This window comes from Epargyreus clarus, unplaced genomic scaffold, assembly GCF_041222505.1.
Source record: "Epargyreus clarus isolate Ecla_fem2 unplaced genomic scaffold, WU_Ecla_fem_2.2 ptg000003l, whole genome shotgun sequence".
Classification (NCBI taxonomy): Eukaryota; Metazoa; Arthropoda; class Insecta; order Lepidoptera; family Hesperiidae; genus Epargyreus; species Epargyreus clarus.
This window is the reverse complement of record NW_027332211.1, coordinates 11,215,619-11,243,134: the sequence shown is the minus strand read 5'-3', so window position 1 is coordinate 11,243,134 and position 27,516 is coordinate 11,215,619. Positions and strand designations below refer to the sequence as shown.

General features: G+C 35.0%; 1 protein-coding gene across 2 annotated transcripts in view; it reads right to left on the bottom strand.

The window, feature by feature from the left end:
• dcma (decima) overlaps positions 1-27,516 on the bottom strand; it is a 133,220-nt gene that overhangs the window by 23,003 nt on the left and 82,701 nt on the right. The window contains exon 1 of one of the 2 annotated variants that reach the window (XM_073088621.1): positions 9,791-10,015. The exons of the other annotated variant lie outside the window; for it this stretch is intronic. Within the exon in view, the coding sequence (XP_072944722.1) occupies positions 9,791-9,850 (60 nt within the window). The 5' untranslated portion in view covers positions 9,851-10,015. Of the gene's footprint in view, positions 1-9,790; positions 10,016-27,516 lie in introns of those variants that run through there. 2 annotated transcript variants of the gene reach the window in all.

Sequence of the window (27,516 nt, the reverse complement as noted above, 5' to 3'; positions counted from 1 at the left end):
GTTTATTTGAAAACGAGACGCTCTTCTTCTTTCTACTTCTAGGGTACCACACAATAAAAATCCAGAAAATCATAACTATTTCGTAAGTAAAATTGTAGTTGCACGCCTATATTTCCCCACTACCTAAATATTTTTAATTAACGTCGTGATAAATAAAAGTTGCAACCATTAATATTTCAGGCTTTTTAAAAATTCTGCTACAGAAGTAAGGGTGGAAAAAACAAAAAGCGCTCTCGCAAATTGCATGTTCACAGGAGAAATTAGGGTCGTAATATTTTATAAGGACGAAATTAGCGCTTTACTTTCATAAGTTATACAACAAATTGTATTTTGTACGCAAATTACTTTACCCCATTAGGTAAAAATGGATTTTACCTGGGTTTTGTTTGCGTAATTAGGCGTACATTGTATCTACTACAAATAGGGGTATTACCCACATTAGTAGGTTTTGTTTGCAGTAGTCGGGTGTATACTTGTAATTGGTAGCCGTAGATAATATCGTATTGTTTAAAGTTATTCTACTTTAGGCCGTTGTGTATAAAGTTGTGATAAAGGAATTTCCAAAGAGACGTTAACAAACAAATAAGCTCTTACTACTAGTGCTCTGCCTAAATACGGAAAACCCGGGAAAACAGATATTAGTTTGCATTCAAGTTAACCATTTTTTTCTGTCAAAATAGATATAGCCTCACGTGATCTCTACTGCCCGTAACCTCTGTAATCAGGGCGGGATTGGTGTACTAACGAAAGTTGGCCACAAGTGGTCCTTGTAAGTGGCATTCTTAAGACTAAGATGGAAAACTTCGTAAAATTATTCCTCCCTTACCAAACGTTTTAAATCAGGACAAGCGGCGCTTATCATTACTATAATTACAGAAATGGGTATGGTGGTTTCGTTACTGGAGTTGAAACTCCAAGGGTACTGTCACATTTGGATTTTTTTTTATAATATAGGAGTAGCAGACGAGCATGAAGTCCACCTGATGGTAAGTGCCTACTGCCGCCCATGGACATCTGTAATCAACCCCAGATAGGATTATATATTCCTACCTGAAGTCAGCCACAGATGCGCTGCTACTCCAGAGGACTAAGCTGGAACGCCTATCACACCGTTCAAACCAGAACACAGCAGCGCTGTTATGAGGTAAAGATAGGTTTGGCGGTGGCGGCGCCAGAGTCGAACCACAAAGGGTTCTACCACCTTAAAATATTCAAATTAATTAATTAGGGGGCGCATACTAAACTCTATCTCTAGCGCTCACGGCCTTGGCAACAGTACTGCCTGGAGCAGGAGTCCTACTGATAACAAATGCATGACACTACGTCTAATTATGTTAGATCATCTTATTAAGCGACTTTACCACGCCCTTCAAACCATAACTAAGCACGATGTTGCTCTAAAACATGTAAATACATACTGTCACATAATTTTAATCATTATTTACTTACGTTTTTTACTGTACATTAAACGCTCAGTTCTGACAACATTCATTTCATTTGCGGTAGGAACGAAAACTTCTCCTGCAAATGTTTATGAGCCAGACAATTATTTGTCTGGGGTGGAGTTACTCAAACACACACGGGACTAACCGACACATTTAGATTGCTACGGCTTGATAACTAAAGAGAAGTAAGTTATAATAAAAACACATTTTTTGTTTAAGATACAGAGAACATAATATATTTAAATTTACAAATAATGTTTAAATTGATTCATCATCGTCGATCCATTACTGTCATGCTTTAACTTTCAGAGCAAGAGAGCTAACTCATGATCAGAGGTGGAGGAGCTATAGTCAAACGCACTAGTCAAGTACTAATTGATAGACTTTACACATCTTTGAAAACTGCATGTAGGTGCCCATCGCGAGTTTTTTCTTCATCGTTACATCGTTACAAGTCATATATAATCTGTAAATTGCACATGTATTAAAAATATCTGAGGTACCTTGCGTACATTGGATTCGAATGGATTTGATTGAGAGGCCGAGTTTCGACCACTAGGTTATCGCTGTTTATAATATTGCTACTTCAATTGATCTGTAAGTACAATTTATTTATAGGTTAAGAAACAAGACTTTTCTATAACATAACACAGGAAATGGTCGATTGGAAGAACAACCGAAAGCTACAAAAATAATAACGGATTTTTGGTTGAAGGACAAAAAATACAAGATCCTCCACGGCCGTTGCACGTTCCTTGTGGTCGGCACGTGCCGTAATTATGTGGAACCGACTTCCTTATGAGCTACTTCAATGCTATGATATGAAATTCTAAAAAAGACTGGATAATGTACTTCTTTAGTGTTTGAAATGGTCGCACCGATAGATCTCCCGCCTTTCCAAACGCTTATAACATACAAAATTGTTAAATATTTATCTAATTTTCATAAGCAGGTACTTAAATACCTTTTTAGCTAGTTTGATTAGTTAGCTAATAAGACTTTACTTGGAATTGTATATATAAGATCGTAATAAGCTTGATCATTAAAATCACACTGAATCACTTCACACGTATCTACATTCATTAAACATCTCTGAAACTCCTTTGTGCCAAAAATCGTAATAATTGGGTTTTTAAATTAGGGTAAATCAGACAACGCTTCTATATAAGGAGATATTCATCTAATATATAAAATTCTCGTGTCACAGTTTTCGTTGCCATACTCCTCCGAAACGGCTTGACCAATTTTGATGAATTTTTTTGTGCTTATCCGGTATCATAATAAAACAGGATAAGGGTTGCTCACCCTTAATTTTTTTTTACTTATATCATATAAGTAAAAAAAAATTAAGGGCAAACGTTGTGTTGCCATATAAGTTATATGGCAACACAACGTTTGCCGGGTCAGCTAGTATTACAATAAATATCATGTAATCTGCCCTGGTAGTGTACTTTGAAGTGAAACCTTTTTGGAGTTTATTGGAGTTTACTCCTTAAGAAACGATTTGAGTTATAAGGCCCGGTACGGAAATTTTATGAGGAGTAAAATCAAGTGTAACACGAAAAGTTGAGGCGTTACGTAGAAAGAGACAAACATATATATCCACACTTTACGCGCAACACCAGTGAAGTCACTGAATAGAAATGTCATAATTTTATTTTTTTGTACTAGTGACGTGAAGGAATGCATTGTATCGGTAAAATAGGTTCACAGACTACATATTAACACGTTCCCTGCGGCACAGATTTTTCTGTACTTTCCATTACTGCGTTACGAGTTGTTTTAAACCTCGTCCTATATCCGACATTGTGGCGGCACGAGGCGTGTTAAATCCCACCGCCCGAAGGAGACTAAAATCCTTTTTTTGGCGCCAAATAAGACAAAATCGACGGCTTTTGTCTTGATTATTATTAACAATGAGTTGATTAACCTAAAACTGCCGCCGCCCTTGGTTAAATTCGTTACTTTAGATTCTATGGGTAAAATAAAATGTGGGTCTAATGCACCTCGGACCGCACTGAAAAATGGCAGGTTTCCATATAATTTAGTGATGGGAAAATAAATATCGATTTTATTTTATTGTTTTTATTTATCAACGTTATGGACAGAATGAATACAAAAAGGGGAAAAGTTATGGATGTTTTTCATTGAAACATTTACGACAATAAGGTTTTTTGCAAACAGTGCATTCCGTGAGATTTTTTTTTTGGTTTTTTTGTCTGCCTCACGACATGTCAAGAATGTGCGGAGTTTTTCGTAGCATCCGACACATCTCTTCTCCTTTGGACCCTTATCGAGATGATGTGCTTTCTTTGCAGTGGATTCTGAAAAGTAGGAGCGAGTAGATTAGGGTAAAGAGTAATCGGAATACTCGGTAACGATTTTGCCTACGTTTCCTATATCAATAATGTAGCTACTTAACTTTTGTTTGAACCATAACAGGAAACGTAATTATCTATAATGTAATTTCTTACTATACGGATATACGCCTAGCCTGCCAAGTCTCACTACTGGACTTTCACCTAGACAGAGTATATTTGTGACTTACCTGTTTTTGAAATATCTTCCTGTATTCTGATTCTGGCTCAGATTTTTCAACCGGTTTTTCTTCATCTTCCTCCATGATCAACTTTTTTCGGCAACGTTTCGACATGATAATTTTCAACATGAAGACAGCGGTCCTACTTTGTCGCTACGCAGCCTCGACTGCGTTGCACAACACTAACCACGTGAAGCTAGCGTGGGGTGCGGTACGAGGTGCGTGGGGAAACGTGGCGTTCCCAACCTCGTTCCGCACTGTGTTAGCATTATTATTTGTTCAGTGCGGTACGAGGTCTAACAAACCCGACATTAGGTTGGTGTACCATAGAACTAGGAATCAGTAGCACATCACAAACATATAGTTATCACTCTCCTACACTGAACCAGACGGAAGTTATGCCTCTCGCACCACAGAGAAGTTAAAGTTTTTTCTTACCGCTATAACGACCAGACATGGACGAGGTGTTTTAAGCCGCGTTCCGCAGCTAACGTGTTAAAAGTATTTTTAGCCACAAATAAAACATAGATAATTTAAAATAAGCCAAATACGAAGGTGCTAAACTCGGACATGTATACATGTCCGTGGACGGTTACGGTACATTTCGTTTGGGACATGTGTACATGTCGCTGGGCGGCAACGTACCATTACAATCCCTCCTTTTTATTACAATCATCATATCCTCTCAAAAAGGAAGTAGCGTTTTTAACCAAAATATGAATCAAGAGTGCTTTTATTAATTTAAAATACAGTAAGTTCAAATCCCATATGAAAGTAATTATTACAATAAAAATAATTAGCAATATTAAAACGTCATTAACTAATTTGTTTACATTTTTGCATAAATTAAGTTATAGGTTTGATCATTTATAAACACTGTGAAAAATATGAACATTGGCGCCATAATATGATTAACAATCTTTTATGAACGTTTTTAAAGAAGAGTAACATATAAAATCAGTAAGCAATTGAATAAGATGTAATATTAGCAAAATAAGTTTTTAACATAAAGAGGCTTTTGTAAGTTACTGATATATTAATTTAACTTATAAAAATGGATGTATTATTGATCAGCACCATCTATCAACGATAAACGGGCAAAATCAAAACAGTATTATTTAATATTTATTACAGAATTATTGCTAATGAATTATGTTCAAAATAAGTTATATAAAATTAGCAATACGTTTTAAATGAATTCTAGAATTATAAAACATTCAGAAACAATCCAAATTACATATAATAACATGTTTATTGAGTCTCATGTAAATTGCATCCGTAAATTGCAACAAGGATATTTTATAGATGGCAAAGAAATTATAATTATTAAGTTTTAAGTTATAAGACGTTTAACATTGTTTAAATATAAATAATTATTTTATATTAAAATTTACTTTAATATAAACAATTATATTAAGTTACCATTATAATATTTGGAACCAAAATACATAGATTGATAAACTTGCAAACTTACAATTTATAAAACTTGCCACTAGATGGCGCTATTATACCCATGCGCCCATATATACATCTATATACAACGTACATAAACAGCAACCTAACCATCAAGTTTTAATGTTTTGATTTTAAAGTTTTCTTGTACTTCTATGCATTGATACGTGTATTTTTATGTACTATTAAACAAATCATCAAGTGATTAAAGTTGAAAAAAAATTTGAAAATATGCAAGAAATTGATTTAGATGATAATGAAGAAGAATCCAAAAAACACATGGATGCGGTTAATTGGTAAGCTTATCGTTTACATTTATGAATAATATACATTTTAAATACGAACAGCTAGATCTTTTATTTAGTGTTTTTATTATTATTATTTTTAATCAATTGATTAAATATATTTTATATTTATATAATATTTTGTAATACTTATATTAAATTATTACGACCCATTTCTATTTTTGAAGTAATATAAATAATCCGAATAATTACAGATATATGTTTGTTTCTCTTATCATTTTAGCAGATGCGTTCATTTACCCTTTTTTTCTATTCGATATATATCATAATTATCGTTCGTAAGGAGTAAACTCCAATCGTGCGTCGTAGCTGACACACACACACTTTTTTTAGCGGCGCTTTTGTGATAGGTAAAAATGTAAAACTCGCGTCAGGATATGTGGCTTGTTCGAAAACTCATAAAACGAAACGAAGCAAACTGCAAATGTCAAGATTTCAACCGGTGTTTGAAAAAAAATATGTCAATAGATGTCAGTTTCATTTTTTATTTATTATATTTTGTTATTCGCGTTAAGTTTCGAAAGTTTTCACTTCTGCCGGCACTCTCAGAGTGCAACCCATTGATTTCTTTGATTATTTTTTACATAAACAAGCTTAATTTAAGATTTATCAAACTCTAGAAAAGCGGCAGAAATTACGGTAAAATTCTATTCGATAACAACAATTTTGCGTTGCTGTGTTCTTGTCGTATGCGTGCAGCGATAAAACATTAATATGAAGCGTTTCAACTTAGTTCTCAGGTTCTCAGTTCTCTCATTTTTAACAACACATCTCTTATCCCCTTTGCGTCAATCTCTGTTCGAGCTCGTGCAAATATATATTTGTTTGCATCTCTTACATAAAAAAATGATTCATGTGCCGTACAAAGAATGCACTGGGACTGATAAATAAATTCAATACATGTACAATATATGTACAATAGAAAGGGAATATAAAACTCGTGTAAGTGAAAGTAGTTTGGATCAGCAGAGCGAATAACGTATGTAGCTACGTAACTGGATACGGTGTACAACTTTTCCAGGAATATATGTTAAACCTTATTACAATCTCGTCTGACATGATTCTATTTATTATTATAAGACCCTATATATACTACATATATATATGTAAATTGAATTGAAATAGATATATAATACTTTGAAATGCATTCGATTTTATTAGATGAAACGCCTACTCTCATGATAAGCATTTGAAGAAAACATAATAACGCTTAATTATTTTTATAATCGGGGTATTTTAGCTAATTTTCCCGGACATACTTTTCCGAGGCGTTCCAGTTTAGTCCTCAGGGTTAGCGGCGCATCTATGGCAGACCTCAGGTAGGAATATTTGATCCTATCTGGGGTTGATCATAGATGTCCATGGGTGGCAGTAGCCACTTATCATCAGGTGGAGTATATCATCTGCTACAATTATATTATAAAAAAAAAATAATGATAAAGATGCTTCATCCGTAAGCTGTTTGTTTTATAGCCTTAACAGACTAACTGTTTCTGGCAACAGCTGTTCGGTTTTGGCGATTATGTATACTCTACATCACGTTTTGGTCATTTGTCAAGTTCGGTCGCAGTATCAACTTAGCTACTGCATTATTGCTGCATAGCATTTTTCGTGTTCAGTTGCTGCATTGTGTCCAAAAGTAGCTGTAACCGGTGTTTTAAAGTGTGCATTTAGCTTCCGAAAAGAATCTATATCGAGGATTGCTTAGACTATATTGTAGCATATGTGCTGGAGCTTTTATATTCTTCTAGATTGCATCCATCGACATGCATCGATTGCATACTTATACTACAGTATGGTTTTGGAAAGACCAAGCATATGGCACAGTGGTATCATGCGGTCTGTCCTGAGCTTCAGGTTTGGTCGACCTGACAGTCTTCTAAATTTTAGCTTTAAAGAGTTTTGGGCTGCAAAAGTACAATTATGATGTAAATATACCTATGAATCCAAAATATATTAGACGTTAAAACCTTTACCCTGAGCAGTTCGGCTTTAGTTTCACGATCAGAATATATGCACAAACTTTTACAAAGCTAGTAGGAGACATAGCCAAAATTTTACACGTGTACATGAGATTGTGCGCACTGCCTCGTGCGGAATTTCATAAAAAATAAACCAACAAATCGCCTGCAGTAATAAAGACTACAATCCGTGCAACACCCTGCCAAGTTGGCAATTCTAGACAGCGCATCGCATACAACATTAAATTGCCAAGTTATTTAAAAGAGCAATTTTTCTGACTTTTTATACTAAGTTTATTTAAAGTTTTTAAAGCACTGTTTGTTGTTTTGTATCCATTCGCAACGTGATATTAGTTATATTTACAGCTCTTTTTATAGGTAAGAAATATAGGGACTTGATATATTTTATATTTTTAGCCGAATGCGGAGATTAGGTGGTAGAGCCCTTTGTAGTTCGACTCCGGCGGCACCACCGCCACACCTATTTCTACCTAATAACTGCAGTGTTAGGTGCTGCTGTGTTCCGGTTTGAAGGGTGTGGTAAGGGAGAAAGACTTTTCCGAGGCATTCCAGCTTAGTCCTCAGGGGTAGCGGCGCATCTGTGGCCGACCTCAGGTAGGAATATCTAATCCTATCTGGGGTTTATTACAGATGTCCATGGGCGGCAGTAGCCACTTACCATCAGGTGGACTGCATGCTCGTCTGCTACTCTTATATTATAAAAAAAAAAAACAAAAAAAAAAAAATTAGGTACTTAGTATCTTTGGAGCTTATGTATTTCTCATTGTTTGGCACGACCCAAACGGATTTGCAGATTAATATATGAAGTGTCGATGGATTCGTCTAAACTGTAGGAATGACAAAGGCTACATCTAAAAACAACCTTAAGTAAGACAATATAACCTCAGAAACGTTGCTTTCTCTTTCTTTCGTTATTTCTGTTACCGCACGTTAGAACAAAGCAATGCTTAATACTTTTGATTGTTGGTATAGATAGACATAAAGGGGTTGCTAAAAGGTTCTTTTATATTTTGACGGCCCACGTGACGGATCGGTCCGTATATCAATATGTTTTAGTCTTTACCCAGCTGGACAAATGAATATAGATTTCTGTTCTGTATCCTTAGTATGAGTTTTTACGATTTATAAAAATTACTGTTTTTGTATTTGTTTACGTATTTACCCATACATTTCCAATCAGTGCCCCTAGTGGACTGTATTGAGAATGTTTGAACTGATTGAAAATGTTTGGAAAATACGTAAACAAAAACAGTCATTTTTTTAAAAACGTAAAAATTCATACTAATGGTACTACATATTAAGGGTTTGTTTGTGTATTTGTGTTTATGTGAATTCACGGCATCCACGACGCAAGCAATCCTTTTGTGGGGTTATATGTAAATTGGCCAAGTGCGAATCAAACACGGAGAGTGCTATCATATTTTTATTTTATTTTCTTTTCTTTCTTATAGCGCTCTAAATAAAATCACTCTATGAAAATTTCAAGTGTTTATTTTTTACGGTTCACGAGATAAGAGGCTGTGACAGCTAAACATACGGCAGCTGAAGCTTAGTAACTAGATTGGACCTACTAGAAACTAAGATAGAACTATTAGAAATTAATTACCATCTGCTTAAATGGTAAGGGAAAATATCTTGAGGAAACCTGCATACCTGAAAAATCTTCCAAAATTTTTTAAAGGTATGTGAAGTCTACCAATATGGACTTGACCAGCGCGGTAGACTATGGCTTAACCATTCTGAGAGGAGAGCCGTACCCAGCTGTGGGATAGTAATGGGTTGATGGTGATGATGATAATAATGATGAATTATATCAGGTCGGTTTGCAAGGACGTTCTTGCCACGAACGTGCAAGATGTGGAATGAACTTCCTCCTGAGGTATTCCCAGAGCGCTATGACATGGGGCTCTTCAAAAAAGGTGCAAAAAGAGCTCTCCTTCAAAGCCGTTGATCCATTGGAGACTCCTCTGGTGTTGCAAATGTTCATAGGCGACGTTGACTACTTTCCATCAGGTAGCACGTCTGCTTTATCGTTAGGCACAAATATAAAAAAAGGTAAATACTTACCGAGCTCGCGCTGGGCTCAGGCTCGTGGTGGTAGGAGAGGTGTCGCACGGGCCCCGCCATGCTCTCACCGCACTCTCACATCGCGCTACACCGCACTCAATGCTCTAGCGACACCTGACCCGCTCTCGATCTTTCACTGACCGTAGGTTCATGGCTTAGCATGTAACTCGATTCGGTGTCATTTTCTCTAGATTAAATGTCTTTGTTTTGTTATTTAAGTAGTATACCAGTTTAAATACCAGTTTAAATATGTACGGCTAGTATATATATAATATTAAATAAGTACCAATTTGGGAATGAGTTATAGGTATTTGTTTTAAATTATTTGTATTAATGAATGTATTGTCATCGGTGCTTAATATGTGTGTACATTTACAAATTAATCACTAATTTTTAAGTTGGTGAAAACTATCTTAGGAAAATGTATCCATTGCCCCATACATTCATACATACATACATACAGGCGTAATATAAAAATAGATGAATCGTAACTTAATATAGTATAGGTAATACAAAGAACGTATTAAAATAAGAATTGAGATTCATTAATTTAAACAGGCCTTTATATTGTTATGGAACATAGAATTACCATTAGAGCCTGTCAGAAGTTTCTTCGCGGTATTGAAAGTTCGTCGTGACCATAATCCATAAAATCGAATTAAAGTATCCGTATATAAAAAGGAAAAAATGTACAAATATAACATACTTAAGATAATTAAATGATGTTAGTTTAAAAGCAGATATTTGTATGGCCAATAGAGGTATAGAATAATCTGAGTTTTTAAGTTTTTTTTTTTTGTTTATTCATTGTTATTATACTGAAACTTAATAGGGACTAAATAATATTTTGCACCTAAATGTTTAAAATTAAATCATGTAAAATATTCGAAACATATATTACCTTAGCACACAAACCGTTAGATTCATAAACAAATTAGTTAGCATTACATTTCAGTGTACCTAAATAAAGACGACCTTTGAAACTACACGTTAAATTACTTAACTGTTTATTATGGACCGGATTTCATTTGGCTATTTGTTGTGTTGAAAAGAAATCAACATTCCACCTCTGTAAATTGTTGCGTTTGAAAATAAAGCCCACCCGAAAAGATTTACGGACAATTGTGTTTCACGGTGAGATAATATTTTGCGGAAGCGTTAATGAGTAAATTTATTTAAAATATGTGTCAAGTGCGAACAAGGCGTGTCTGAGGTTTTTATAGCGAGCGAATAATATTTAAATGGGCACGAATGTGCTTATAATAGCACGAGTTTTACTTTGTTGTAGAGCGGAAATTCTTCGGATTTTCTTGTTCGGTTTTAGAGTAACAAAGTGCTTACAATATTTATGTAACGTAACATAATATTAGTATACAGCGAATTATTACGGTTTCGTAAATGGTGAAATAGGAATATTAATTTGAAACTTATAATATGAAATGGTAATAAAAGTGAGTAATTAGGAAAAATAACAGAAAATTTTATGAAGTACGAAATAAACACTTATGAACTCAATATAGAAATTGAAACGTTTTGATCTTTCATATGTCTTTGTTACCCATAAGAACGGAAGTAGAAAGTCTGATGTAAGTTTCTCTGTCTTACACACTAAAATTCAGTAGCATTTAACACTTCTGTTACAGTACAGAAAAAGGCATGGCAGAGGTATTGCCGTAGTATAAATGCAAGGGTTTCTACTAGCTTTGAATTCAAAATAATTTCAAAATATTTATATTGCATATATAATAAGTACATTCTTTAAAAATGTAAATATAAGTTCTATTTCTTTTGATTAATTCATATATTATTACAATTAGCATATTAGAATGATTATACAAAATGTGCTATTAATAAGAATGGGATTTTAATGCGTGATAAATAAAAATATTCTCAAATTAAATTTATTATGTTCCGCTTCAATAAGGTTGATTTTGTTATTTTTTGTTACGGCTTTAAAAATTCAAAACGTGTACAATCGCTCCACGGAATCATTAATAAGTACTTCGTAATTTTTATTTCGATTCACAGCGAATTATTTCGTTCACAAAAATTTGAGTTTCATTTTTTTATAGTATTGACGTAACAAACGAGCATGCCGTCCACCTGATGGTAAGTGGCTATTGTCACCGATGGACATCTACAATCAACCCTAGATTAAATTAGATTCCTATCTGAAGTTGAACACAGATGCGTTGCTATCTCTGAGGACTAAGTTGCAACGCCTTGGAAAAGTATGTTTTCTTTACCACACCCTTCAAACCGGAACCCAGCAGCGCTTGACACTGCTGTTATGAGGTAGATATAGGTGTGGCGGTGGTGCCTCTGGTGTCGAACCACAAAGGCATCTACCACCTCTATACTAACTGTTACTATATAAAAATATTTTTATACCTCTAAAACTATACGTACATATAGAAAAGTTCGTATATTCATTAATAAATACAAGCAAAAAAAAAAAAAACCGACATCTGATAATTTAATACAAAAAATATTTCATGTATCTAATTAGATTTTAATTCGACATAATTCATTTCAACAGTTTTCACATGGAAGGGTATCTTTGTACGTTTCCACCCCTTCTAACCAATTGGAATTATTTGATTAGCTATTATGCCATCGCGCTCGGGGATAATGGATCTGTAATCTGTAATCTTCAACGACATTAAGACATGACTTGCCATATTTTTCAATTACCCTATCTATAGAAATATCGCTATAGCGTTTATAATATAAAGTTGTATTTATATCAATTATTATTATTATGTCTTCAAATTGGGCTTGGATGTCTTCTAAAATTGGGAGTGGTCCCCCCAAGTACACCAGTACTCTCAACAATACTGCCCCACTGCTCCATTGGCGAGGGACATGTACTAATATATTAATCTTTATTTTACTCATTATAAACTAAACAACAACAAAACTCTAATTAGAAAAACTTTTGTTTACCCTCGTTCGACCCAACAGAACTCGAACAAAATAAAAACTATGAAAAGCCACATGAAAGTGAAATCCCATTTAAGTTTGGAACAAACTTTTTAGCGCAGTTATTGCTTTACGCGGGGGCCTGGGATAGTTAGTGTGAATATTTTGGAGTGTAATATGTGAAGTGTGAGTTACAAAAGTGTCACTTTTTAGCGTAGCGGTGTCCGCGCGTAACCCATGTGCGTCCGCCGTTTCGTAGCGGGTTCGTAGCGCGCGAGGGACGGCCGGCGTAGCGGGTGCCAGCGCTCGACTGCCGCAGATTGCGGCTGAGTGCCCGCTCCCACCCGCGCACTCCGCACCGTAATGATTGACAAAATACTTCACCTGTGTTTTCTTAGGAGCAAAAAGCTCGCGTAAACAAGTGTGGAGTATCAGGGGGAACACGTATCGATGTAAACGAATTTCTCAGACCGCATCCAGTAACACATGTTCCGGGTAATAATTTACGTCATCGGTAAACGGATCAGCGCGTCCCGCATGGGTTTCCGTTACGATAATGTAATAGCTGATCCTATACGTGCTTTAGCTTCTATCGGGGTAATGGAAACATAATTGGTTTTTAGTAGCAAAGATGCCTATCTTAAGTTAAAATATTCTTAATAGAATCCAACTGACGATCTCAACAGGTAATACTATTTTTAGGTTGCAGGTAAGAGCGAATAGTCTTGTTGGTAAACAATCGTTCGTAATCTTTTACGATTCATGTTGCCGTGACCTCATACCTAACAATTTGTAAACCTCTTCATTTTATGGGTATATCAATTAATGTAGTATAACATAATATTGTAAAGTTTGTAATTCAATATCTATTTTATGCGAATAATAAAATATAGAGATTGTTCAAAAACTTTAGGTAATTTTAGTACGATACATAATATTACTGGAGAGTTTACACATTGTTTAAGATTATTATGTGCACGGACGCCTTTAAGCTAAAATAATATTGAGAAAGCAAGAAGATACTTTGAAACTATTCCGCCACTATACACTAGCAAAAGCATTAGACATTAAACATCCGATTTTCTACTGTATTACACAATATGTTTCGTAGTATATTTTAGAAAGTCATTTAAAAGTAACATTGTAAAAAGCATTGCATTAGTAAAATGTAAGGAGACTACAAATGTAAAAGTTCAAAGAAAACGGGACCTTAGTATTGTAGAGACTACTCAGCTGGTACTAACGGAAGCTGGAAGCAATGCCGGCAGTTGCATGAAAGTGTAATGGGTAGCGAATGAAGCCGAATGTACTCCTGTAGGGAACAATTGCTAATGTTACAATGTTTACTACATTTATTCAACGAAAATGTTAACATTCTACAACCGAATATGTATGTTATGTTTTGTTTTAAGTTGTAGAATTTTGTTCTACAAACCAATTCCCATTATAACAATTTCTGCTTTATAATAATAGTGTAAAACTGTGTTCTAATTTTAAGGGTATGGTAAGGCACATACGTGTATGAAGTGTCCTTCTTTTTCCGTGAAGATTTTTCTGAGTTTCCTGAGAATAGCAAAGCAAGCAGCACAAAAGATTCGCCAATAAGTTATAACTTAAGAAAAAGGAAACAATTCAAATAATGTGTTATCCTTTTTAATATGCACTAGAACTTAACAATAACCCATAGCTGAAACTTTAGTTTTCACTGCTACATGAAAGTGTAATGGCAAGCGAATGGAATTGGCCATTGTATTCTCTGAATTGAACTCCCGCATATAAAATATTTAGGAAGCTCATAGCAAGGGAAAATGTATATCGAAACTAATTTGAATAGTTTGCAAATTCAATTCTGATTGATTTCATCTCGACGGTCGATTTGGGTGATAGTAATTGTCAAATCAATAAGGATGCTATATAATCTGTATAATCCAGATTACTCTAGGTTAAACGCAAGCAGAAAGTAAAAGTATAGGTAAAGAGTATAATACTATACTTTTGAGATTTAGAGAGAGAATGAAAGCCTATAATATAATTTAAATAAAAATAATATAATATAGAGATTGTTCAACTTTTAATATAGCAAATATTTGGATGTTTGGAAGATGTTATAGAAATCGATATCTTTTTTTAGGGTTCCTTACCCAAAGGGTAAAAACGGAATCCGTATAAAAAATATGCAAATAAGTATTAAATATGGACATCAAAATTATTTCAAAATCAAAAACAAACACATTTTATTGTACAAATACAAAATAAGTTGAACTCCATTATACTCGTATATACAACATGTGCATCTATTTTTATTGTACTCATTACTATTTCTAAGCCAACACTCACCTGCAACGTATTCCCAGATGAGCCCACCGCATATTGGAGTGTTTAGTTAGTTCTACGGCCAACTACAGACAATGAGACATTGTTGGCTACAGCAATCGTTCACGTCATTCGAGAATTAAACTCTATTGGGGTTCTATTGTAAATGTAATTTATATTGTTAACAAAAAAATAAAGGTTTATGTTACCCCGTAATAAAATGGTTAAGTTCGACAGGATTTCAGGCTAATATTCTGTGGCAGAAAGAGATGTATCATCCGAACCTCTGTAGTCAGCCTGCACAGGGCTGTGGTTTTAAAGAAATCCTTATAAGATATATTGTATAACATTTTCAGCTTTTTCCGTCGTCTTTCAAAAGGCGGATTACATTGAAAGAACAGTAAGTAGGCCATTGTTACGAATCATATCTTCCAGATTTAATACGTTCTAAGTGAGATTCCTCTTGAACAAGGACTCTCTTTGTACCGCTGACTACCGCTGTGATGGATATTTGGTACAGGAAATTGGTATTGGTTTATCGATACATTTCTTATTACAGTTTATTTCAGATTACTTTAGTTTGGGATACGATGTTAATGAGATTTATTGTGAAGGATAATAAGCAGAGAAACCTATAGAAAGTGTTATAATTTAGTCTTTAGAGGACAACGTATGTCTGAAAATCCACGGCTGACCATAGATCTGGTAATGGTTGATTAAAAATATTCATGGAAGGCAGTGAACACTTTTCATCAAGAATAATACAGTCTAATTCAATTTCATATAAAACAATCAGCCTGGATTTTTTTCTGACTAAACTGTAACATTTAACTTATGATGGGTTTTACCACAATCCAATACGGATTTCCCTACAGGTGGAAAAAGCTGATGTTCAGTGGAAAAAGCTTACATTCAATTACAAATGCAATCAATGTTCATTTACGCAAAGTAAACCAGTTCGTAGGAAATTATCGAGTTATCGAGCAATCAACAGGCGATGTTGCACTCGTTTGAGGCTTTGACTTTGTTTGTGTTACGGCAATATTTGTACATGAAGTATTTTTTTATAATACAGTAGCAGCAGACGAGCATGCAGTCCATCTGATGGTAAGTGGCTAATGCCGTCCATGGACATCAGTCAACCCCAGATAGGATTATATATTCCTACCTGTCGGCCACAGATGCGCCGCTACCCATTGAGGACTTAGTTGGAACGCCTTGGAAAAGTATGTCTCCTTTCAGAGCAGCGTTTAACACTGGTGTTATGAGGCACAATAAGGTGTGGCGCTGGTGCCGCGCGAGTCAAACCATAAAGGGTTCTTCCTTCCACCTTCAAAGTACCATGATATTTTAAAATTTGTTGTTGAAAAGTATTAACTTTTGATGACAGGTTATTGCAATAATTATCTTATGTACTCAATGAATATTCAATGATAAAGATCCGTGCCATCGTTCCTCATATACAAATATATTTATTTTGTACACAAAAGCAATAAAATTCCGCTCGTACCTTGTCTTTACAGGCGTATAATTAAAAAAAATGTATTGTTTACCTCTCTCACACAATTGTGACGAATCCAACGACACCTCTCATACGTTAAATTCTGTTAAGCCTTTTTGACATACACGTACTTATAATACATGAATATATTCGGAAAACATTCCCCTCTGCAGTCGGGTAAAAGCAGACAGACGGTACATTTTGTAATATACATAAGTAGCACTACTTGCTATTAGCACTTTATTTTCCCAGAATTTCTACCCCCGTGCTTTGAGCACGTTGACCCAAATAATTTTATTTAACCCACATTAATTGATTATACGCCTTAACATGAACGCGTTAAACGACAAATTGTAGTCAAACTTTATTTAACTTATCGTAGAAGTTGTTAGCATTAGAAATTGCTTATTTTTATATATATATATATTTTTTGTATAAAATGCTAGTTGTTTTACATAAGAGTATATGCAAGTGTATTTATAAAAATAATGGTATTCTAGCACAAAATATTCAACAAAAAATGTGAACTCCCCCGGTGGCCGTCCTCGGCGCTGCGTAGAGGACTCTGGGATCTCCAACGGAACGCAACCGGAGTCCATTTGGCGCGTTGTCCCGTCGGGCTCCGCCCAGGTGAGCTTGAAACTCACCACACCATCTGGTGTTCACGACGGTATACGACCACATATACCGCCGTCCATCCCGGGGTTGCTGGCCGGGCAGTTTGAGCTCCCACTCTTGCCGCCCGCAACCCTGGAAGCCCCCCTTTTAGTCGCCTCTTACGACAGGTAGGGGATACCGTAGCCCTATTCTGGTCCCGGAACTACAGGGACATCATTATTTGCCCTACACCCTAAACGGCTTGACAGATTTTAATATATGAGGTGTCCGTGAGCATTAAAGAATGCCATATAACCCTAATTATTAAAATGCGAGTTTTCAAAGCACTTGCTCTAATCAAATAGGGCAGATTATCCACTTGAATCATTTCCCAAAATGGTTTAACTCAATTGCAAATTCAATCCGAGTTCGTTTATATAAGGTAAACTGTGTAACTACGAAGTTTATCGAGTTTACCGGCAATCAACTGGCAATCAAGCGGATAGTAGGAACTTTAGATTTCACTAAATTTATTTTTCTAACGAGGTTTTGCTTACTGTTTGTGCAGGCATTTTAGTAGTGGTAAGTCTTTTTTATGTTCCACTGTTAGACACGGCTATCTTCTTAAAATGAGGGAGGTGAGGCATACGCTGCTTCATTACAACAACAAATTATCTTTATTTGTTCACCAAATATAAGATACATATAAAACAAACAAACTCATTTTTCTAAAGTTCTCATTACTAGTGATTTTAGGCTATCCCTTGTTTGAGGGTTAAAAAGTTGACTTTGTTATTATATCTATAGTTATCTACCTTCCATAATAATAGTTGCTCGTCGTAGTGGTGAAATTCGATCATAATTTTAAACACCAAAATAAAAGCTCAACTTGAAATTCACCAAACTGTAACATGCATTGTTCTCAATTTCAACTATGAACTTTAACTTTGACCTATCTCTTACTAAAAAAAAAACTAAAACGCTTTCTACACTCACAGCCCCACACTAGAATTCCCTGTATCGTGGGTGCTATGGACACACATAGAGACAAATACACAAACACCCAGACCCAGATACAGAAATCTAAATTCATCATTTAGAAATCTGTCTGGCCGGGGATCGAACCCGGGACCCTCTGCGCGTTAGACCGGCATGGTGACCTTTCCGCCACGCGGATCGTCTTACATTTTCTTGCGCGCAATATTGGTAAAAGGTATCTAAGGTTATCGCTTCACGTATATAATATATAGATAATATTAATTATAAAACATTTAATAACTGATATTTTTTTTTTGATCTTGAACTTTTATAAATGCCATTTTTCTTGTGTTACTTAATGAGGTGTAATTGCAGGTGTAGAATTTCTCAGAGTAAAACAATACTTTATTTTGTTGCAAGACCTTCACCTTTCATGACTTACTGTTAACGTAGATCATTAGTAGACAATGCGCGCGTTTTGTGCAGTTAAACAAAAGTTTGTGTTACCTGGACTGGCTAACATTAAAATATACAGGCACGTGTTTTTATTAGTGTTGCATAACACATGAGGTGTCCATCCTAGCCCACAACTGTGGCTTCATTCCGTGATTCGCCATATGGAGTTGATCACAGATGTCCATGGGCAGCAATGAACCATTAATTATAAGGTGTGCTTCAAGGTCACTCGCTAGTCCAGTCTTATGAATAAAATAATTATAACATTTTTTTACAAAGGAGATTTTCCGTCAGAATACGTTACAATATTTGGGCATAGATGTATCTACGTATTTGGGAAGCTGCCTAGAATGTAACAAATGCAACACAAAGTTGGCTATTGACTTAACTGTAATGTGGCATGTGAGGAGTTCTTTTTCGTTACAAATATTTCGAATGCTCGCATTTAGTAGCTGAGCTCTTACATTAACATTATACAGCTGAAATAATTGTGGCCTTAGGACTTCATGGGTCAAAATGTTTACAGATAATTGCAATACATAATAATAATTATACTTTGCTGAATGATTCTTTTAAAGCGTGTGTCTGTGGAAAGAAGTACCTGCAAGCATCATCATCATCATCGCTTCATTCCTGTTTTTTCTCATTAATAAACTTTGTACTTTGTTAGAAATCTCCATCAAACTTCATTAGAACACAAAACAGTGTCAAATCAAATTTCATTCGATTAGAAACCATTTGATCCATGCGACACCTCGTGAAACCTCAGATAGATAATTCTATCACCTTTAATTTAGTTACGAAGTTTCTGTCGTTTGCTTGTTGAAACAGGTTCCTCATTAGTCCTTGCCATATTTACGTTACAGTAAGTGTTGCGGTCAATTTTTTCCATGAACGTTCCTATTTTATTTACAGCTGCCTAATTTCCTGTGAAATAAAGTCGAGGCTATTAAACGTCGTTCGAAGTAACGAATGGTGTTAAAGCTCGATATATAAAAGGCTCTATTATTCATTATTTGGATTGACAACTTAATTCGCAGGCGGTTTTGTTGTAAAATATTTTATGTTTTATAATAAAGTTCGTGAGCAGACACCGCATGGAATAATACGTGGCTGTGAAAAGCTTTCATAAAAAGCTTTTATAAAAGTTATTTCAGTAAGTTTTTATAATGGCAGTTCCATTGACTATAAATATGAAATAGGAGAAAAATTGTACAGCCAATGCTAGTGTGTAGGTTAATTTTTCTCATGAACTAATAGTATTCTAGAAAAAATAGAGTTTTTTAACAGACTATAGTCAATTATACTGTAAATGATCAAAAAGCACGCAGTGTTTTGTATACTTAATGGAAGTTCTTATCTATATTAAGAACTGTGCATATCTGAATTGATATTGTTATTGTACTTACATAATTGTCCCCTACGGAGATGGTGCAACAGATTATACAGAGCTGATATTCAGAATAATCGTATAATTAATACTACTGCATAATTTTGCTATAAATACTTATCTTTTAACTCCCACTATCTTAACGTGGAAGCCACGTTAAAATGGGTATAACTTTTTTCAAACCTACATAGTCAGACTATATATATTTAAAACTGATTTTGACTTTGTTAGTGTGATATAAATAGTGTGTTAGTGTCATCATCATCATCAACAACCCATTACTGTCCCACTGCTGGGCACGGGTCTCCTCTCATAATGAGAAGGATTAGGCCATAGTCCACCGCGCTGGCCAAGTGCGTATTGGTAGACTTCACATACCTTTGCGATTTTTTTAATAATAAATCTCTCAGGTATGGTCAGGTAGGTTTCCTCACGATGTTTTCCTTCACCGTTTAGCAAGTGATAATAATTTCTAATACGCACATAACTTGAAAAATCAGAGGTACATGCCTGGGATTTAAACCTCGGACCCCTCGATCGAGAGGCCGAGTTTCTTAAGCACAATGCTATCACTGCTTTTAGTTACTGCTGTTAGTTTCATACGATTAATAATTTGTACAACTCGGGTATATAGTATCTATATTGATTTAAATCGTAATCCGGAAATACATAATAATGCAATCACTGCCACGATTAAAGGGATGAATCAGAATTGTATATAATTAGTAGTAATAGGTATTAGAATCACGTAAAAACACATAAACCTAACTTAACCAGTTGGTAAATAAATTCTAGATTACGTTAATTTAATTAACTTTCTCAGAATAAAACGAATATCTTAATTGAAATAGACAGGGACGAATAATCAATTAGGATTACATTTCAAATACGTGCTAAGAATTTTATGTTTACTATTTATTTTGAAAGTTGTGACGCCACTTTAATGATTTAAGGAGGAATGGTCTGAATATTCAATGCCCTTGGTAAGACTTTTTATAATATAGGAGTAGTAAAAAAGCATGCAGTCCACCTAATGGTCAATGACTCATCGCTCATGGATATCTGTAATCAACCTTAGATAAAATTAGATATTCCTACTTGAGGTCGGTCTCAGATGCGCCGCTACCCCTGAAGTGGAACGCTCCGGAAAAGCATGTCTCTGTTTAACCCTTCAAACCACAACACAGCAGCGCTTAACATTGCTAATATTAGGCAGAAATAGATGTCGAAACACAGCCGAGTTACAGCGAGTGAAACACAGGAGTCGAACCACAAAGAGGTGTACCACCTTCAAAATATAGATTATACGAAAAATATAGATTACGAATAATATCCGTTATTGTTGCTCTCAGGTCCTCAAAACTGGGATAGCATTGGAAGCAGCGGGTTTGACGTATCCACTCGTGTTCATATATCGCAATGCAGTAAAATATTTTGTACGAATTCAGTTTATTTTGTAGTGGAGATTTTTCAAAAGTTTTCAATAGGATCTACATACGAGGGAGTTTATTGGAGTGGTGGTTGACCTATGATTGTGAATTTCGGTCATATTTCTTTTCTTTTCTATCCTTTTAGAATAAAATAGATTTAAGACAGTCCGCTATGATTTTGATTTTTTGATTTTAATCGGTTTTGATTATATCCAAAACCTAAATGGTACAAAATACTTCTAGAATTTACCAATTTTGTAATTGGCTTAAGAGTAAATAAATATTTGTTTATTATAGTAATGTTAAAATAAATAATTATTAATGTATGTACAGGTCAGTTATAGATTTTGGATCGTGGGTTTTAATGACTTTGCCGAGGAACTCAAATCATTATCAAACTCGATGGTATCGTTCATAATTAACAAAACAAAATATTTTTTAAATACTTTTCTTGAATATTATAATACTAATATGTACAAGAGAATATGTTCATAAATAATTGTAGAAACATTTTTTTTAGTATTTATAAGCCTCAGTGAGGATTGTTAAAAGTTTTGAAATAAATTATTTTTGGAGAGCCTACTGTATCTGTTGTGTTTTGCGAAAAAGATCTGTGATTGTACAAAGTTTTATTTTATTTATTGCGTGTTATTAAGAGAATTTTATTATTTATCAAATACAAATTGTATTCAAAAATTTTATTCATGTAATTAATTTCTTTTATTTTAATTGCCAAAACAGTGTATCTCTAACTGGAATACCAAACAGTGAATACAAATTAATTTATAAATAAAACATGTAATTCGAGGGGATTGTTTCAAATTATTAATTATTAACATAAAACACTTTAGAAATAATGTTGAATTGAAAAGATTATTCACTTAAACGTTTAATAGTTAAATCTATCTATGTATATATGTTTGATCCTATGCATTGATATATATTTTCCATGTTGTCGAAACTAGATGCGAAGTAGATGGGTCTTCAGTGGAATAAAAAACTTAAGTTAGTTATAATATATTGAACACGTTCTGTAATAATGCTTTGTAATAATGCATAAAAAGCGATTTAGATATTAGCATTTATTAGCTTAAAAAACTTGAGACGCCGATATATATTTATTACAACTTTTAAGTTAACGTTTAGAACGATAGAATTATGTTAGTATGGTAAGCACTCAGGTGGTAAGAACTCATTGTGTTCCTTTTCCGGTGACACTAGTTGACCACCATAACTATTAAAGGGAGTGGAACATAGTAAGGAACAGACACGAGGTATCTCAATTTACATTTCTGAACTAACAAAGCATCCGAGGACTTCAAGTTGTCACTGATTACAAATGTCTATCGATGGCATTGAACACATACCAACAATTTCATAAAATGAATGATCTGGTTTTAAAAAACATAAAATTGTATAACGGTATATAATCTAACGGGAACAATACAACTAACTTGTTGCAAGATGACACTTCCCACTCATGCAGGAGAGCGCTCGGATAAATGACACTGTTCACTTTGTTATAGAATTAGTTCATAATGGCGACAGTCATTCTAGAGCTGTTGTGAAACTTGTGTTAATAGTTTTAAATTGTTTTGTTACAGTGATATCTACTTACGTAACGAGTGCTTATAATAGACTAGTCAAGGAGCAACTTTAAAATTGTAAAAAGTCTGCTGGCAATATTTTTTGTAATATTAGAGTAGCCGACCATCTGATGGCAAGTGGCTACTGTCGCCCATTAACAGAAATAGGTGTCGCGATGGTGCAACCGAAGTCGTACCACTGAGAGTTCTACCACCTTATATTTCAAAATCAATTCTGAGTATAATTATGGGCTTACTATTATATTTACTTATACTGCTTATATGTATGTATTTTATATGAGTAGTGGATATTTCGTATGCATTTAAATATAACATTTTCGTTTACTATGTAATTGAGTAGATGAATTCTGGTTAGCATATTTTCGCCAAATTGTTTTGTATGATCGGTAAAATTAATAAATAGCACTCCAAATCCTAAAATAACACGCAAGCTAGCTGATTGATGATGATGTTGATGATTGATGATTACCCAAAAGGACAAGTGTTTACCATATTAGTTGGACACAATGATTTCGGGTTCTATCCCTGGTTGAGCATACATCTGAGTAATGATTTTTGAGTATTTGTGTATTCGTCTTGCTATGTGGCATGGCATCCTCCATTCATGGAATCGTTCTATGAGACTATCGGTATAAAAACTATACTTCTGAGATTTTTGCGTCTTGTTAAAATTAAAAGGTGCTTCATAAAGAAATAGCTCCCAGCATAAGAATACGAAGCTACCTGTTGCGGCGGCGATGCATTTCCGCTATCGCCCACTCGCAGTAAAATAAAGCCAACACCGCATTTACGTCATCAACTAGGTAAGGTAAAGAAATGGAGACTTCAGCTCGGTTTTAGTTTAAAGTAGATATTGTGCTGAAGAATTGTGGAAATATTTTGACATTTTTTAAGATGTTAACGTGAAACGCAACGGTTGAACTGATGGTTAGTGGTCTCTACCACATAAAGGCTACAGATCGTCGTTGACCTATTATTGTCTATTACTGGGCAAGTATTAGGAAAAAATTAAGAGTTTAGGGTATAGTACCGCACTGATCAAATGCGAATTGGTGGACATTACACATCTTTTAGACTCTTTTAATGAACTCGCAAGCATGTAGGTTTTCTCACGATGTTTTTCTTAACGATGTAGGCAGTTATAATTGATTTCTAATACGTACAAAATGTTGAAAAATGGTGAGTGCACTATGCGATTTGATTGGAACCTCGGACCCCATATTAAGAGGCTGAGTATCAACTACTGTATCATCACTGTCGGTTAAGGATTAGACATATCCTATTTTTTTATAATATAGGAGTAGCAGACGAGCATGCAGTCCACCTGATAGTAAGTGGCTACTGCCGCCCACGGACATCTGTAATCCACCCCAGATAAGATTAGATATTCCTACCTGAGGTCGGCCACAGATGCGCCGCTATCCTTGAGGACTAAGCTGGAACGCCTCGGTAAAGTCTCCCTTACCACACCCTTCAAAACGAAACACAGCAGCGCCTAACACTGCTGTTATTAGGCAGAAATAGGTGTGGCGGTGATGCCGCCGGAGTCGAACCACAACGGGTTCTACCTTCAAAACTCTATATTGTATACATATGAATCCTAAGTAGAAATGAAACCCTATCGGAGGTTGGAGTCTATTGTATGTTATAACGAGTATTTTATAATTTTAACATAGTACATTTTTAACATCATATTTTGTACACTTTTGACAATTTATAACGTTAATTGAAGTAGCGTGGTAAAAGCTCATTAAGTGTACATCAAACATATGGAGTGTAATGTAGCGGGCGTTTGCTATAAATAGGCGTAATATAAAGGTACTCGTAGAGCAAATATCGTATAAAGCTTGTACAAATTTCCTTAAAATGGAGTAGCTAAAATGTACAGTACAAAATATTTCAGTTAAGTCGTTTACTTTAAGAATATATGCTTAACTGACGATGTTTACAAATTAGTTTTATAAATTTACTGAACATTATTGTATATGTGTGAAAATAAGATACAATAATACATAAATTTGCCATAGATAAGTATAGATATCTCACCGCCTTGTAATTGAAGGAAGCCATTAAATGGCTTAAACGGCTGACAAATGTGTCAGCCATTTAATGGCTGTCATGGTGTAATTTATGCAGAACAATGACATGTGTCAAGTGGTGCAAAAACACGAAATCGAAGAAAAAGTGAGGAGAAATATCGTTTCATGCGTAAATCTACATTTTTTAAATATTTTTCAAACACGAAAATAGATTACAGTGACAATTTCAGTTGTCAAAACTGGTTACATTTTCTTGTTAGGAGTAAGTAAGCTTTACTAATCTAAGAAATTTGCATTGAAAAATTATAACATGGATTTCCTTCGGCTGCAGTACGACTTCAATATAAGTAACAAATATTTAATAATTTCAGTCGGATTTTCTCGTTTACACATAGTTTATTTATTTTATCAAATATCATTCATGAAATCATTTATGAATATTTTATTTTCATTCCGGCATTAATAGAAGTGTTACTATAGTAACAGTTAAAGTTTGAATTGAAACCTGTTAATTATTGCAAATATTACATTACATTTGTAAATGCGATAACAGGTAATTTAAAAGGCCTTACATTTTTTGGCTACTTAAGACGTATGTAACGCACTTTCGTACTTGTAATTAATTCCCTGCAACCGGCCGAATCGTTTAAAATTAGAAGCAAGCCAGAAACACTCGGAAACGTTATTTCCGTTTAATTCATGCAGAAAATGTGAATGTAGTCAGCGTAAAATGGTTTTCATTTGCGAGAATATTCAATAGCGTACGTTTATAAACTGCATGGTCCGGTACATAGGTTAACCATTTGGCAGTTAAGTTTAAGTGAGCACATAAGCATCTTATATGAAAAAGAAAATATATTTAAGCTTTTATTTGAGGCATTTATTTTATTTTATTTGAGGTATTTTGCTTGCATTTGAGGTTAGCAAGTAGTGATCGTTTACTAATTCAAATCTTTGTTCAGCGCGGTGGACTATGGCCTTTCTTTTTGTTAACAAGGGGAAACCTTCAAAAGGTTCCCGGTGCGTGGGAGCGACACAGGGTTATTGTGGGTTTTACCGCACTAAAACTCCCCCCCGTGGCCTTCCTCGGCGCTACTTGAGGACTCTGGGATCTCCAAAGGAACGCAACCGGACTCCTCTTAGTGCTTTGCCCCGTCGGGCTCCGCCCATTTAAGCCTGACGCTCGCCACACTGTCTGGTGATTACGACGGTATGCAACCACACATACCGTCGTCCATCCCGGGTCGCTGGCCGGGCGGTTCAAGCTCCCACTCTTGCCGCCCGCAACCCCGGAAGCCCCCTTTCATTCGCCTCTTATGACAGGCAGGGGATACCATAGCCCTATTCTGGTCCCAGAACTACAGGGACCGCGGTGGACTATGGCCTAAACCTCTCTCACTTAGAAAGCGTGGTTGAAACTCGACCTCTCAATCGGGGGTTCGAGGTTAGAATACCGAGCATCTTTAATTTTTCAAATGTTACGTACGTGTTAGAAATTATTTATGGCTTGCTTTAACGGTACGCTTGGGAGTCTAAACAAAAGAGTTCTCAACGGTGTACGAAGCCTAATATTTCGCCCGTGGTCAGCGCGGTTTATGGTCTAAACCTCACTTACTCTGTGCCGCGACCCACTCAGCAGTGGAACACTAATGTATGACGACGAAGCAATATCTACTTCTAAAATAATTGCACTAAGTGTATGAAGTGTATGAAGGTAGTATGAAAAATTGGATTTCGTCTTTGTGCTTCTTTGACCCTGGGAGGGTTCGATTTGCAATCTTTGGATATCACGCACATGATCCCTAGGGAGGGGAATACGTGATCTCGTCATAGATCGACATAACTTTTGAAACTAGAATATTTGATTCAATCAAAGAAAGTTCGAAGAAATACAATATGCATATTATACAATTTTGTAACAATAGCTTCAATGACTAATACATTGATAGTACATTATATTGTTGTATATTTTATACACATGAGCAACGTTCGGTGTCAACAGCTGAAATTTTTGCATCGAGGCGCACGTTTATGTCACTTTGGGAATTGTAATAAAACAATATTAGAGTAGGTACAGTTAGTACTTTGTACTTGTACAATAGAAGAGTTTTATATAAGAATAACAACGTGGAAGCGACCCGCGAAAACCGCTTAACTTCGTATTTAATGTTACAAAAGAGATGTCGGGAAGTAAGCACGTGGAGGATTGTGCCCTGCTCACGACAGGCTTAACTGTATGTATTCATATATGAAAAGCTGGAATAAGGGAAGCATTTTGATATTGTATGCACGTATGGTCGATTTGTGTATGTGTGTGTATGTATATATAAGCATTTGTGTGTTTGTGTTATAGGTATACGGATATATAGGAGTTATAGATATACTGATTATAATCAAAGATTATGTTCAATAAATATATTAATATCTTTGTTTTTCCATACCATTAAAACCCAAAATTTAACAGCTTTACATCACTATTATATGGTAAAAAGA